Source organism: Camelus dromedarius, chromosome 8 (assembly GCF_036321535.1).
Source record: "Camelus dromedarius isolate mCamDro1 chromosome 8, mCamDro1.pat, whole genome shotgun sequence".
NCBI lineage: Eukaryota > Metazoa > Chordata > Mammalia > Artiodactyla > Camelidae > Camelus > Camelus dromedarius.
In genome coordinates, this window is record NC_087443.1 from 68844066 (window position 1) to 68859863 (window position 15798).

Genomic DNA, 15798 nt, shown 5'->3' on the forward strand with positions numbered 1-15798 from the left:
GGTTTCTCAGAGGCACCTTGCAACAATGTACCTTATTTTCAGAGAAGGGTGTGCAGACAGGTACATCCTTAAAAGCAGTAGATACAAGTTACAGTTATGGAAGCTCAGCTGGAGATTATGAAACAGGATTTTGGAAAAACAGACCCAACAGGGGTCAGTTGAGGTGAATTGTGAAGGATGACTAGAGAGAATTGACCAGGTGGATGAGAGAGTGGGGCATCCTGGGTATGGGATTCAGCACATTCAGGGACACAGCAGAGCATAAAGTAGGAGAGCGTAGAGGGATTCTGAGAGGCTGGACAGGTGTGTGGTGACCTGACTTACACACCACCTTTATTGTGTTGCACCATTAAGTTGTATGCCCTAGGCCGGAAATACTTCTTTTAAAACATGAATGTCATTTTCTATTCTTGTTGTTTCCAAAGCTTTTTAAAGTAATAGGGTCGAACCCTGAGATAACTCTTATGATGTCTCTTGAATTAGTCTTTTGTTGTCTGTTGTCCAGTTCTGTTGAGCTTGGAGTTTGTACTTACCCACAGAGAATCTTTCTTTTCTTGTGCCTGTAAGATGGGCTTTGATCCCACGGTTACGGGGTTACGTCTGCTTTGGAATCACTTGTGAGACTAACCTGTGACATAAAAAGAAGTCACCTGGGCCCACAGTGCTTCTACTTTTGTGATTAAAAGTTGCCTTTTACATACATTTCTTCCCTTAGACTTCTGTGAGTGTTACATTGCCGCTTAACATGATGTCAAGAAATAATTCGGAGGTGTCTACCTGTAAAATGACAGAGCCATTTAACTTTGAGAAAAAGGAAAGCAAGCTTCCACTACATGATTTTTTAAGAAGTCCCGGAGGACATCCTAACCATCCTAATTTTAGGTTGAAAAGCCCAGAGAATGGAAACAAAAAGAACAATTTTTTGCTTTGTGAGCAAACCAAACAGTATTTGGCTAGTCAGGAAGACAATTCAGTGTCTTCAAACGCCAACAGCATCAATGGAGAAGTGGCTGGACCCAAAGGAGACAGGAAGACATTGCCAATAGGTGAGTAAAAACTGCAGGCTTAATGCTGCTTGATTCTGAAGCTTTCTTTGACTTATTGGAAGTATGTATAACTACACACCAGCAGGCTATAAACAAAACAACCATATGGCTAACTTACAGTATTTCCATTTAAATATTAATTTAGAAGGAAAAACCAGATGCTAAGCTAAGTTGCTACCTTTGGCTAGATTACTCACAGACAGGATTCCCAAGGAGAAAGTGTCTACAGATGAGCTCCCCCCGCATCAGAGAAGTATGCTGGGAATGTAGAAAAGAAACGCTCTGGCTTTCTATGAGTGTTCTAAAGATGGGCCATATTCTAAAAATACAATGTAAGTTTTATGCATGTAATGGTTTACAAAGATATATCTTAAGACATTAATCTGTTTCATTTGATTTTTAAAAATCATTCCTTTAGACTTCATTCTAAAAATCTGCTTTGTGAGGAGGCTGCGGCCTTGGTGGAATGTAGCCTCTGAATGCATGAGATGTGATCTTTTAGTGTTCTGGTGACGTAGTTTTCAGTGTGGCCCTTGGACCTCTGGGGTCAAAACTATTTTCCTAACAGTATTAAAACATTATTTGCTCTTTCCCACCGTGCTGACTTTATGCGAGTGGCTGTAAAAGCAAAGGTGAGTAAACTGCTGGCACCTTTATTAGTTCAGCTTTAGCTGGGGCATTAGCCTGGGCTGGTAGGCATTGCTTTTCATTATCATACACTTGTCGTTAAGACAAAACAAGCCAGAAATGTCAGTTTTACTAAAGAATATCCTTGATGAAGCAGTACAAGTTATTAACAAATCTTGACCCTCGTGTACAGTATTTTTAGCATTTTGTGTAACAAAATGGAAATTCCCACTAACTTTTGCTGCATGCGGACGTATGAAAAGCATCTGTGCAGTTGTTTGACTTGTGAGCTGAAAAGAAACTTTTTTCTTGGAACATCATTTTTATTTGAAAAGAATGACAAACTGTGGTTATTTAGACTTAGATATCTGGCAGTCGCTTTCTCAGAAATGAACAAAGTGAGCCTGTCACTTCAAAGAGAACAGCTGACAGTATTTTGTTGCTAATGATAAAATGCAGGCTTTCAAGCAGGAATGAAAATTTCAGGAAACTTGTGTCTGCCACTCTGAGACAGCTTCCCAATACTTAAACTCTTCTGGTAAGAAGAACAGAGATGTATTAACACAATTTTTTTTGATACTGTCTGATGAACTGTGTCAACATTTGGAAGATCTGCATAACTTGAGTTTCTCAGTCTTTTCCAGAGGACCAGTGCATGACGTTTTGTAGTTATGCATGGGTAAGCATCCTTTCAAAGTGCAAGATAAACCAATGGATTCTAATGTAGCAGTATGAAAAGATACGGTTTTAGATTCCACCTCGCAGCTGACCCTTAAACTACCACTTGAGTTTTGGTGTGAATTATAGGAAAATATCCACAATTATCTGAGAAGCCTGTTAAATAATAGTCCTACTTGCAACTGTGTATGTGTGTGTGGCCGGATTTTCTTCAGATACTTCAGTTAAAACAACATATCACAACAGCTTGGATGCAAAGGCAGATACACAAATGCAAGTATCATTGGCTAAGCCAGACATTAAAGAGATGTGCAAAAATGATAAACACTCTTTTTTTTTTTTGCTTTGGAAACTAGTTTTTTTTTAAACCATAGCAACATGTAATGCATTTATAATTTTTAAATATATTTAAATTTTCAATACTAGCATTAGATATTTCTAATACTTAGTTTTAATTTCTAATAATATTAAACGTTAATGATGTAAGTCATGTAAGCAAAAGCTCTTTGAGGTCCTCAATAATTTCTAAAGGTGGAGATGAGTCTAGAGTTCAAAGAGCCTGAGAACTGCCTTCGTGAATGGAGAAAAGTTCATGGTGAGAGAGATGCAGTCGTCCAGGAAATGTCAGACAAGTCCTTATTTTTCATTAGGAAAAGTAGGATGTTGCTTATTTATAGTGTAGCTTTAAGGCTACTATGGTACAGCTTTATTATCTGAATGTCACTTAAGTATATTATTGTACGTTTTCAGGAATAAGGTAATATTTGACTTTTATTAGGCGTTATGTTTTACATCCCCAGGTAACCCTGTGTCACCATTAAATGTTGGAAATAATTCACCATCCAAAGAAGTAAATAGTGTAAGTTGTATCTTTTTTTTCTATTTTGTGTTGTCTTGGATAAAAGATTCTAAACTTGTTTTTGTATTGTGTTAATGAAGAATTTCTTAGAGGGGAGGGTATAGCTCAGTGGTAGAGTGCCTGCTTAATTAGCATGCACGATGTCCTGGATTCAATCCCCAGAACCTCCATCAAGAAATAAACAGACCTAATTACCTCCCCCCTAAAAAGAATGAAATTAAAAAGTTACTCAATTTGCAGGCATTACTCAAGGTCAAACTGCCTTATCTTTAGCCTAGTATATATATTTTTTTAAAAAATCAACTTTTTTCTGTCTAGCTAATTGTAGATTGACATACAGTTGTAAGAAATAATATGGAGATACTTTGTAGCCTTTACCCAGCGTCTCCATATGGTAACATGCTGTACAGTTATAGTGTAATATCACAGCCAGGATACTGACACTGCACAGTCAAGGCACAGAACATTGCCGTCACTCCAGGTATCCCTTTTGTGCCGCCTTCTGGCCACATCCACTTCCTTCCTGCCCCTACCCTCTTCTTAGCCCCTGGCAACTGCTCATCTAGTATTAATATTTCCAAAATGTTGTCATTTCAAGGATGTTCAATAAATGGGATCATACAAGTATATTCCTTTTGGGATTGGATTTTTTCATTCAGCGTAATTCTCTGGAGATTCATATAGATTGTTATATGTATCAATAGTTCAGTGCTTTTTATTGCTGAGTAGTACTCCATGGCTTATTTAAACATTGACCCATTGAAATACATCTGGATCATTCTCAGTTTCTGGCTATTATAACTAAAACTGCTATAAACATTCATGTTCAGGGTTTTATGTGAATATAAGGTTTTTTTTGGTTTTGTTTTTTGCTCTAGGATAAATGCCCAAGAGTGCAGTTTCTGGGTCACGTAGTAGTTGCATATTTAATTTTTTTAAAAAGCTGCCAAAGTGTTTTCCAGAGTGGCTATTACCATTTTACACTCCCATCGCGCAGAACATATGAGTGGTCCAGTTTCTCTGCATTCAGCATCCTCACCAGTGTTGAGTGGTGGTGTTTTTTTTTTTAGTGTCCCCATTCTCACAGATGTATAGTGATAGCTCATTATGGTTTTAATTTGTGTTTCTCTAATGGCTAATGATAAACTCTTTTCATGTGCTTATTTGCTATCTCTATATCCTTTTTGGTGAAATGTTCTTCCTGTATTTTGTCTGTTTTCTAATTTGGATTATTTGGGGTTTTTTTACTGCTGAGTTGTGAAAGTTCTTTCTATATTCCAAATCCTAGTCCTTTGTCAAATATGTGATTTCCAGATATTTTATCCCAGTCTCCAGCTTGTCTTTTCATTCTCTTAATAGGGTGTTTAGCAGAACAAACAAGTTTTTAATTAAGTTCTGATCAATTTTTCCTTTTATGGATCATGCTTTGGGTGTCAAATCTAAGAACTCTTTGCTACTTTAGATCCAGAAAATTTTGAATTCCACCCCCTGCCCCAATTTGTAGTTTTGCATTTAAGTTTGTGGTCCATTTTGAGTTAATTTTAAGTTGTAAGACTTAGGTTGAGGTTAATTTTTAACTAGGGATGTCCAGTTGCTCCATCACCATTTATTGAAAATGTTGTATTTCCTCCACTGAATTGGTTTTGCGCTTTTGTCATAAATTAGGTGGGCAAATTTGTCTGGATTTTCCTGGATTCTCTGTTCTTTTCCATTGATATGTGGGGTCTATGCTTCACCAATACCACATGGTACTGGAGCTATGATAGACAGCCTGGAAGGGGGGTAGGATGATTCCTCCCACTTTTCCTTTTTTCAAAATCGTTTTACCTAATCTAGTTTCCTTTGCCTTCTTATCTACATTTTAGAGTAATCTTGTTCGTATCTACAAGAAATCTTGCTGGAATTTTGATAGGAATTGGATTGAACCTGTGTATCAATTTGAGGCTTACTGACATCTTTGCTGTGTTGACTCTACTAATTAACACAGTCTGTCTCCCGATTTATTTAGATCTTCTTTGATTTCTTTCACTTTGTGGTTTTCAGTTTACAGACTGTGCATGTTTTGTCAGATTTACACCTAAATAGTTCTTTTTTTTGAGTAATTGTAAATGCTGTTGTATTTTTTATTTCCATGTGTCCTCACGTTCATTGCTACTATATAAAAATTTTTGCATGTTTAGCTTGTATCCTGTGACCTTCCAGAAGTTACTTATCCTAGATTTTTTTTTTGTAGATTCTTTGGAGTTATCTACATAGATAATTGTATCATCTGCAAATAAAAGACAATTTTATTTCTTCTTTTAAAAATACATGCTTTGTAATTGCCCTTTCTTGGCTTATTTATTGCACTGACTAGAACTTCTAGCTCTGTGTTGATTAAGAGTGGTGACAGTGGAAGGCTATAGGTACATATGCGTAGAGAAATTTCAGTAAGTGTATTCACTTGAATGCCTCTAGGTAGTGGGACTTCAGGTGATTATTATCGCTTATTTGTATTTTCTGTATTGTTTCAGTTTTCTTCAAGAGCAACAGCAACAAAAGTGGTGACTGGATATCTTGCTTTGTTTTCAAACTTAGGGGGAAGCATTGAGTCTTTTTACTATTAAGTACAATATTAGCTATAGGATTTTTGTAGATGATCTTTATCAGGTAGAAGTTTTCCCTATCCTACTTTTCTGATAGTTTTTTATCATGAATAGCTATTGAAATTTTAAAAATACTTTTTCTTTATCCATTGATATTGTTGTGATCCCCCCCCCCCATTTAGCCTGTTAATTTGGTTGATTGCATTGATTTTCCTTTGTTTTTAATTTAACCAGTCCTGCATCCCTGGAATGAACCCCACTTGGCCATGGTGTGTAATTATTTTTGTATGTTGCTGAGTTATATCAGGTATTGTTTTGATAAGGATTTTTACATCTGTTTTCTTGAGAGATCTTGGTCTGTAATTTTTTCTCTTTCATTACCTTTGTATGGTTTGGGTATCAAGGGAATATTATTTTGCTCGAAGAGAGATTGTGTAGAATGGGTGTTAATTAACTTCTTTAAACATATTTGGTAGTGTTCTCCCGTAGTAGAAACTGTACAGGCTTGATTGAAAATTGTATAGGCTTTTTTGGGGGGAGTTTAAAAGAATCTGATTCAATTTCCTTAATATTTATAGGGCTATTCAGATTATCTATTTCATACTGTGATAATTTGTGACTTTTCAGGAATTGGTCCATTTTGTCTGCGTGGTGAAATCTGTGTGTAGAGTTGTTTGAGGCATCCCGTTACCATTTTTACTTCTTCGTGGTCTGTAGTGATACATCCCTTGTCTCATTCCTGATGCTGCTGATTTTTTGCCATCTCCATTTTCCTCATTGTTTGTCTTGCTAGAGGTTTGTCAGTTTTATTGATATTTTCAAAGAACTAGGCCTTTTTCACTGATTTTTTTTCTCTAAGCTTTTGTTTTTAATTTCATGGATTTCTGCTTTTATCTTTATCATTTTCTTCCCCTGCTTGCTTCAGGCATGTTTTGTTCTTACTGTTTAGATTCTTGAGATGAGAACTTAAATTATTAATTTGAGACTTTTCCTCTTTTCTTATGTGTGACTTGAGTGCTGTAAATTTTTGTCTTGGCAGTGCTTTAACTGTGTGTCCTACAAATTTGGATGCGTTGTATTTTTACTTTCTTCTAGTTCAGTATGTATTACTTTATTTCCCCTGAGACATCCTCCTTGGCTCATGTGTTATTTAAAAGTGTATTGTCTAGTTTCCAAATGTTTGGAGAATATCTGTTATCATTCTGTTACTGATGTCTAGTGTGAGTCCACTGTGGTTGAAGAGCACCCTCTGTATGATTTAAATGCTTTTCAGTTTGTTGAGGTTTGTTTTATGGCCCAGAATGTGGACTGCTGGACAAGGGTGGGGTTCCAGCTTCCCAGGGTCCTTCTTGCCCACCATGTACTCTTTACTTATACACAGTGGGGTGGGGAGAGTGGGCAGGCTGGAGGGAGGATTGGAGGTGAGAGGGTTTGGAGACACTCCACTCATTATCATTGAACAGTGGTGGAAAATCCTGAATGTCCACTAGGTTTCTCCTTAGCACTGCCCCAGTGGTGGTGGCTGCAGGGGAAAGAGGAGCATTTGTTACTGCCAGGTGGGAATCCAGGCTCCCCATGTGGTCTCCACAGGGAGACCCCACAAGGCTGAAGTGCTGGCTGCTGACTCTGTTGGTCTTCCGCAGTACCACCCGGGTGGGACAGACAGAGTCCCTCGCTGTAGCCTGGTAAATGTGGAAATCTAGCCATCCCAGTCTACCTTTGCTGGTGGGAGTGGGGCCATTGTTTTTTCTGTGATGGTTATCTGGAGTAGAGCAGTTACTGATAAAAATTTTCTGTCTTGCTGGGCTGCCCCTTGCCTGGTCTTCTGGCCAGAGAGAGAGCAGTCTCTTTGTTGGGGCTAGTCTGAGCCTTTTGGCATTGCTGGATTGCTGGCTTCTCCAGCACCCCATCTGGGGTATATGAGACAGAAAGAAATCTCTGGAGACTCATCACCGTGTCCTTCTCTGGGTCTCAGGGTTCCTAGCCGGTCTGCTGCGTTCCTTCAGAGCCACTGTTCTACATCTAAGCCCAGGCTTTTCCCTTGTACTTAATGGGAGGAGTAAGGAAAAGTACATCTATTTTATCTTCTAAGAAGAGGAAATCCCAAATCTAGTACTTTAAAAAAAAAAAGCTTTATTACCAAGTTTTAATATTGCTATTTTCTTTTCATAATAGAAGCCTGGCAATAGTGTTATTCCTGCAAAATCGAAAAAAGTACACAAAGTGGTTGAGAATTCATTGTCTATAAACAGTCCAGCATTCTTCAGCTCCGTGGGACCTCCTCTTCGGTCGACAACCTGCCATTGCTGTGGACTGTTTGGTAAGCATATTGCTCCTGCCAGATGTCTGCTGAATTACTCCTCTACACATTTGAAAAATATTTTTATTACATAAAACATGAAATTAAACAGAAGAGTATATATACACGCATACCCATTCTTCAGCTTAGCAGCTACCAGCATCCTGCCATTCTTGTTCATCCATATCTTCCCACTCTTCCTGCTTCTTTACTTGATTATTTTTTATACTTTTTTTGAGATAAAACTTACATGCATTTATATGCACAGACTCATACCCTAATCAAGATAAAGAATATTTCCATCTTCTCAGAAAGTTCCCTCATGTCCCTTCCCAGGCACTAGACCCGCCTAAAGGCAACCACTGTTTTTTTTACCATAAATTAATTTTTTCCAGTTACAGAATTTTTTGTAAATGGAATCATACAGTGTGGACTCTTTTGTGTAAAGCTTTTTCTATGTAGAGAATATTTCTGAATTTATTCTGTGTGGCTGCATGTACACTAATTATTTTTTTCTTTGTCGCTGGGCTGGGTAGCATTCCATTGGGTGGTACCACAATTTGTTTATCTGTTCTGTTGTTGAACATTTTGCTTGTGTCCAGCTTTGGGTTATTATGAATAGAGCTCTGTACACATTATTACATGTTTTTGTATGGAGATGTTCTCATTTCTTTTGGGTGCATACCTGGGAGTAGAATTGCTGAGTCAAAAGATAGGTATACGTTAACTTTATAAGAAAAAGCCAAACCATTTTCCAACGTAGCTGTCTCATTTTATATTTCCCCTGGTAATGAGTTCTGGTTGCTCCACATCTTCGTCAACATTTGGTGTTTTCAGTTCTTCTAATATTAGTCCTTCTCGTGGGTGTGTAGTGGTATTTCTTAGTGGTTTTAATTTGCATTTCCCTCATGATCAATGATCTTGAAGGGTTTCCATGTACTTACTGGCTGTTTGGATATTTAGCTCTCTTTTTTCTATTTCTTTTAGAGTAGAGGCACTCAAGGCCAGCCCAGTTTTGTTGTTTCTTTATGTGTTTTTTGTTTTTGTTTTTTAGACAGCTTGTTTTCTTCTGCCTGAATACTGATGGGATTTTTCTAAACTTCATTTCAAAAACTTCCTGAGTTTTTCTAGGTATGATTCTCTTCACTGGTTTTTGTTTTGTACTTTTTAAATGGCACAAGGTAAGCTGTGTCTGCTTGCACACGTCTGTTTTCACCACCGCAGATTTTCTCTTTCGATGATTGTTCCCTTTATAATGTGCGTTCTGGGCTCTGCTTCAGGAAAGCCAGTTGTGTCTCCAGTCCGTCCTCCCTCTCATTTTCATCTTGGCATTCCCCTTTCTCTGCATTTCAAGAGAGCTTTAAAATTTAATCTTAACACCTAATCATAAACAGCATAATCCTCTTCAAATAATCTCCTTGATATGATTAATAGAATGGTGTTTATACGTCTGGTCTTTGAAAGTGTCTTGCTCTTGGCAACAAATACTTGGAATAAAACTTCAGTGACCTGGTGGGCCGTGCTCTGTAGGGTCTCTGAGGTGTTCCCAGTGCAAGCAGACATACTACTGCTCCATAGCGTGCCAGAGGCGGGACTGGTCGGCCCACAGCATCGTGTGCAAGCCTGTTCAGCAAAAGTAAGTGTGATTTGTTTTTAATTCATCAGGGAATATTTTAAAATACTTTTTTGTTTTGGTGGTATAAGGATCAAATCAGGCAAGCAGGCCATAATTACATAAAAGTTACTACTTTTTACTTATTTATTGAGGTATAACAAAGCGTACAAATCAGAAGTGAACAGCTCTACAAACAGAAGTTTTCATGAATATAATTTTATTAAATAGTACATATTAGGAGTTAAAACCTTAAGTAATTTTTTCTTCTAGTGATTAGAGCTTTAGAATGCATTATTTCTATTGTATGTATACTTCTCTGGATTTTAATAAGGTGGAACTCTCACAGGCTTCTTGAATTTTGAATTTAAAATACATAAATCTTACTTTCATGCTACTTACCAGTTTACAGAGCAGTTTCACTTGTGCAGCCTCATTTGGTCCTCAGAACTCTTGTTTTAGGTAATGTAGGGATATTTCCATTTTGCAGATGAGGAAACTGAGGCTTGAAGATTATGGCCGTGTTCCTTTCATTAGGAAGTGGCAGACCATTGCTTGGCCAGCATAGGGTTGTTTTACTCTGTTACAACTGTGATTTTCTCTGAAAGAAGCTGTTTTACTCTTCCTGGATTTTGCTGATTGAGAATTTAATGTAATTGTGACCCCTGCTCCTACTTGGCTCTGTGCTGTAAGTATTTTAATCAGTTGCTTTATTTCAGTTTCCACAAACTTGAGGATAATAAATCACCTTTTGAAACGAAGAATGTGGACGTGAAAGACGAGGTATGATATATTTACTCTTTCTTTGCCTTCAGGGCAAATTTTTAATGACTCCCTTTATTTTGAATTAAGAGGACTTAAGCTAAATAAAATATTTATGGCTTGTTTCTACCTTGCACCAGTGTTTATTTAAAAACCAGTTTCCTGTTGAGTAAATCTCTACACCCTAGTGATTGATTTGGTGACTGTTGGGAGGTTTATGAGAGTTGCTTATGCCCAGCCTTTTTCCAGAAAGGACTTGAGATGACCGTGTCTCCGTGTAGGTGCACTGCTGGTGGAGTCCTTTCTTCCTAGTCCCTGCATGCACATGTTCTCCAGCGTTGTGTACTGGATTCTACCAGGGCCTGCCATCTAAGGAGCATAATACCTTTCTTCCATCTAGATAACTATGTGGGCAGAGTCATTCATAACCTGAAAAACATCGATTATCTCCAACTCATATTTATAAAAGAATTTTAGCCTTGGTCCAGGCTTCTACGTTCAAAAGAAAATCCATTCCCATAAAAATGTATGTATGCATTAGTAAGTCCAAACTTAAAACACTACTCTCCCTCCCTCCTTTTTTTTTTTTAAATAAACAACATTGTCATCACCATTATGGCCTAATTCTTGAGTGACTCCAGTTCTGTGCACACTGCCTATGGACAGTAAGTTTTAGTGATTCTTGAAGATGTACACTATTTCTCTACACTCTTACTCAAGCCTGAGAATCAGGCTGTTTTGGCCTCAATTCTAGCAAATAGTGGCCACAGTATCATTTAAACACGTGCTTGTCAGTAACTCACTTATGTGGTTTTTTTTTTTGAACCAGAGAGACTGTCCTCTTGGAGTTACTAAAGAAAAAGCCCTTGGTGCTGATAAAATAATGTTTTCTGATTTGAGAAGCCTACAACTCAGCAAAACCATGGAAATAAAGGTATTTGGATTGTTTAATTTCTATAGATAGGGATCCAAAGAACCATAGATTTTTATTTCCTTGTTTCTTGTGTTTAATTTGAGTTTATAAGATAGGTACAGAATATAACTGAAATTGATGAAGATTGCAAAAACAGTCAACAGCAATTTTTGTATGCTGTTATAAAGCTGTAAGTAATTCATATTTGCTGTGTTCTAAGCAAATTATTACAACTTTTCTGTCTTTGAAAGGGTGCAGTTACTGAATTCAAACACCCAAGTGACTTTTATGTGCAGTTATATTCTTCAGAAGTTTTAGAATGCATGAACCAACTCTCCGCGAGCTTAAAGGAAACATATGCAAATAAGGTGCATGAAGAAGATTATATCCCTGTGAAGGGGGAAGTTTGTGTTGCCAAGTACACCGTTGATCAGGTAGCTCCTAATGAAATGAATTATTTAATAAGACGTTTTAATTTACTTTGGTCCTACCAACTTGACACCAGAGCTTTTAATGATGCATTAGTGACCTGAAATGAGGCTCTGGCCACTCTCCTCTGTCTCTTCTCAGTCAGACCTGGAAGGTCCTCCCAGTTACTCACTCCCTGCCCCGTGCCTCTCCGGCTGTTTCTGTAGCTCCTCAGGGCTGGGACACTGACTGGAGTTTGTGTTTGTTTGTGTGGCTGAGGGATCAGTGTGTCACAGCATCTCCTGGGCTACACCAACCTGGGGATAGGTGTGCATAGTAAAGGACCCTAGAATAAGCACATCCAGGGGTCTCTTAGCCAGATTCTTAAGAAAGTAAGTTAACTTGTTCACTGAGTACCTCAGAACAGAACAGTAGATGTCCTTCGCATGTTCTGTAGATTAGTTGAGAGTTTTTAAACCTAAGTTTGTGAAATGCTGTTTGGAAGCAGAGTTCCGTTATGTTTCACTTGCAGACCTGGAACAGAGTATTAATACAGGACGTTGATGTGCTACAGAAGAAGGCACAGGTCTTGTATATTGATTATGGAAATGAGGAAGTAATTCCAGTAAACAGCATTCACCAACTAAACAGAAACATTGATTTGTTTCCTCCTTGTGTAAGTCTCTTTTACTTTGTAAATTCCTAGTAATGTCCCAAAGGAGCTGTTTTTAATGTTTTGATGCACACAATATTTGTGTGTTCTATTGCCATGGTTTTTATGGAAAAGTACCTATTACATCTTTTACAATGCAGAGAAACACTATGGGCTTTCTTGGTGCCATTTTATTAGGCCTTATTTGGTTATGTGCCGCCTCAGGTGAGAAACTTAGCATTTTTAGGGACATTTTATCAATCTGCTCTTTAAAAACAATCGTTTCTATATTTATTACGTTACTTGGAAGCAACTTCAGTTTATGTTTGAGGGATAATTACTATCCTTTCAAGAATTTCTCAGGCTTTAAGTCCCAAAAGGAAAAGCATTGTGGATGAAGTATCAAGGAAGGCAAATAATTATTGATAAAATTACTTATTTGGTTAGTGCTTGATAATTTTCAGCATGAAATATATTATCTTTAAAAAATCTTTACATAGTTAATTAGAAAAAAGTCATTTTCAAACACTAATTTTTTTAGTAACTTGTGTAAAATCTTTCAGGCCATAAAATGCTTTGTGGCCAATGTTATCCCAGCAGAGGGGAGTTGGAGCAATGATTGTATCACAACTATTAAGTCACTGTTAATGGAGCAGTTCTGCTGTGTAAAGATTGTGGACATCTTCAGCGAGGAAGTGGTTACCTTTGCTGTGGATGTGATGCTGACAAGTTCAGGTAAGATCTGAGTCTGGAACACTTAATATGTTCCTTAGTCTCCATCAGTTACTCAGAGAAGAAACAGAAACATGGAGTGAGACCAGGTCAGCTGTGCTGTGGAGTCACTCAGATTGTAACTGAGAATATGGCCGTGGCTCTGCTCTTGGCAGTTGGTAGTTCGTCAGAGACAAGGTCGGGTTTGTAGAATTGGGTGGACTGAAAGGCTAGAACTAGACTTAGTGTGGGGAAATTGCATCACGCTTTTAACATAGCCATTATAGGACCTAGTCCTGATCTCTGCTCATTTATGGGGAAAATTCAGGAATTTCTCTGTGCATTTGTCTGTCCTCATGAGTGCTTTTTCTTTGAACAGCCTTCGCAGACCTGCACTTGGTTAGCCTTAAGACCACAGGCACATAGTATTTAGGTTGTGGAAATGGAAACAGTTTGGAATCAGTTCTTCCCTTCTAGCTTTGAGCGTATTTGAAAAGTGACCTCTCCCAGTGTGCTTATCTTTGCCTCTTGGTTTCCGAGGTGTTATTACTCTTCTGCTTTCTAAGACCCATCATGGCTGGTTGGTGACTTGGTAGAAAATGTAGTTAATCCTGGTGTGAAATTAAGTATGCAGTCTCTGTCTTTTGTTTCTTTGCTGGTTGTGTTCCACGATGTGACTGGAGCTTTGGATGCTGTTTCACGGAACCTGGAGTTTCCGTGGCTGCTGGTTCACCCTTGGGTCAGCCATCCTTTACATCTGAGATGAAGTAGTCTTAGGTCTTAGATTTACTCTTTCTCGTAAATCGTGCTCATTCTAAGCATGCCAGTGAGGTGGTAACTAAATCTTTCATGTTATTTTATTCAGAATTTTTAAGTAAAATTTTTTATTTAGTTTTCTGTCTAGCGATGATGGGAATTTTGCCTCAATTTTTAAAACTGAGCATTAACTAACTATATTTTGCACATAGAAACTGAGCTAGTGAGGAATATGCCAGGATATTAATAGCTGTAATCTGTAAATCATGTGATTATGATTCATTTATTTTGTGTTTATGCTTTTCCTCCAATACTTGGTATAATACATATCTCAGTGGAACTGTGTTTTCTTAATCACTTTTAGGAAAACTGTTAGACCACGTGCTCATAGAAATGGGATATGGCTTGAAACCCAAGGGACAAAATTCTAAGAAGCAAAGTGCAGATTCAAGTGAGTATACAGATTAATATTGAATGTATAGTATATTGTCTACGAAACAAAAAAGAACATATTATATTTCTCTACAAAACAAAAAAGACACAACTATCACACTGTTTATAAACTTTGTGTAAGGAGGATGATACTTTTAAATTTGGGAGTATATTATTTTTAATCTGCCTTCCCTGCTTGTCCTCCTTCCCTGTCTTCCTGATTGATCCTTAACTTGATAATTATCAGAGATCATAAAGTACTAAATGTCAAGACAGTTTGGATTGAGGGATTTTTGGCTATCATTTCCTTAGTTTGATTTGTTTTTCCCTCTTCCCTCATATTCCAGCAATTAAAAAAATAGGGTTATAACATTCTGTTCTGGTAGGATGGTGTTTCTTAAGTTTTTTCTTGTTTAATTGTGTAGTTTTTCATTTGGTCTAACAAGAGAACCAAGAAGTTTTGCTATCGGCATGTTATTGTCTGTTTGCTTAATCTTGTGATGTTGTTTTTTGCAGTCTGCTTTCCCCTTTGCTTTTTGCCAATTACTTTAGGTGTAGATATACTTCATTGTCTTTGGCTCATTCGTTCAGAGGTGATTGCCAGATTAATGGTGGTGTGAATGGTCACATCCTGTCGCATAAACAGACTTGAGTCATCCTTAAATCTTCCTTATTCCTCAGCTCCCATCCTTTACCCTGTCTGATTGATTGCCAGGTCTTTATTGATTCTCCTTCCTAAGTAGCATTTTTTTTTCCTTCCTTTAAAATAAGTTTTTTCCTACCATTTTTCTGGTTCAGGAATCCTTATCATTCAAGGGTAATTGCAAAACCCTTCCAATTTATCTTTGGTGTCCTGTCTGTATTCTTACAGTACTGCCTATGTGAAATCCCTAAAACAGAAATCTTAGTGTGACAGCTCTGCTGAAAAGCTCTCAGTAGTGTTTTGCCATCTGGAGGGGAAAACCCAATACTTTCTGGTCTAAAAGTAGTCATGGTTGAAACCATCAATAATGGTGGTGTCTTAGGGAGAGAGTGAAGTGAGGAAAAAGTGAGGGAGGTGAACCTGGGACCCATGATGTCAAGTGAGAAGCTGTGATTGGAGAGGTGGAAAAAGAACAGGGATAGTGCTGCCAGGATAACAGAAGAGTAAGTGTTCTGGAAGTCGTCAGCAGTAGCAGATGCTGCAGAGGGGTTGGTGGAAGGAACGAATCCACCCGGCCATCTCTGCTTCACCAGGACTATGGAGGTACCATCGGGGAGGGTGCTCTGTGGGCAGTGCAGACACCTAGAGAAGAGATCATACAATGCTTGACAGCAGGAGTGCAGAGTGCGGGGGTCCCTGGGAAGGGCACCTGACCCAGACTGGGAGAGGAGTGTTTCCCAGTGACCCCATACCGAGCAGAAAGCACTCAGGTTGTTGGGGGATTGGAAACAGGTTCCAGGAAAAAAAGAACAGCA

At 38.1% G+C, this 15798-nt stretch overlaps 1 protein-coding gene across 3 annotated transcripts in view; it reads left to right on the forward strand.

Moving 5' to 3' along the window:
- The first annotated feature begins 7991 nt into the window (after nucleotides 1–7991).
- Nucleotides 7992–15798, forward strand: part of TDRD1 (tudor domain containing 1) — a 30774-nt gene continuing 22967 nt past the window's right edge. For 2 of the 3 annotated variants that reach the window (XM_064488451.1, XM_064488452.1), the window contains exons 1-8: nucleotides 9098–9275; nucleotides 9673–9730; nucleotides 10426–10489; nucleotides 11298–11402; nucleotides 11633–11815; nucleotides 12322–12465; nucleotides 13005–13176; nucleotides 14273–14359. In XM_064488451.1, coding sequence (XP_064344521.1) covers nucleotides 9266–9275; nucleotides 9673–9730; nucleotides 10426–10489; nucleotides 11298–11402; nucleotides 11633–11815; nucleotides 12322–12465; nucleotides 13005–13176; nucleotides 14273–14359 — 823 coding nt within the window. In that variant the 5' untranslated portion in view covers nucleotides 9098–9265. Of the gene's footprint in view, nucleotides 8116–9097; nucleotides 9276–9624; nucleotides 9731–10425; nucleotides 10490–11297; nucleotides 11403–11632; nucleotides 11816–12321; nucleotides 12466–13004; nucleotides 13177–14272; nucleotides 14360–15798 lie in introns of those variants that run through there. The other variant, XM_064488453.1, reaches the window with a different exon arrangement.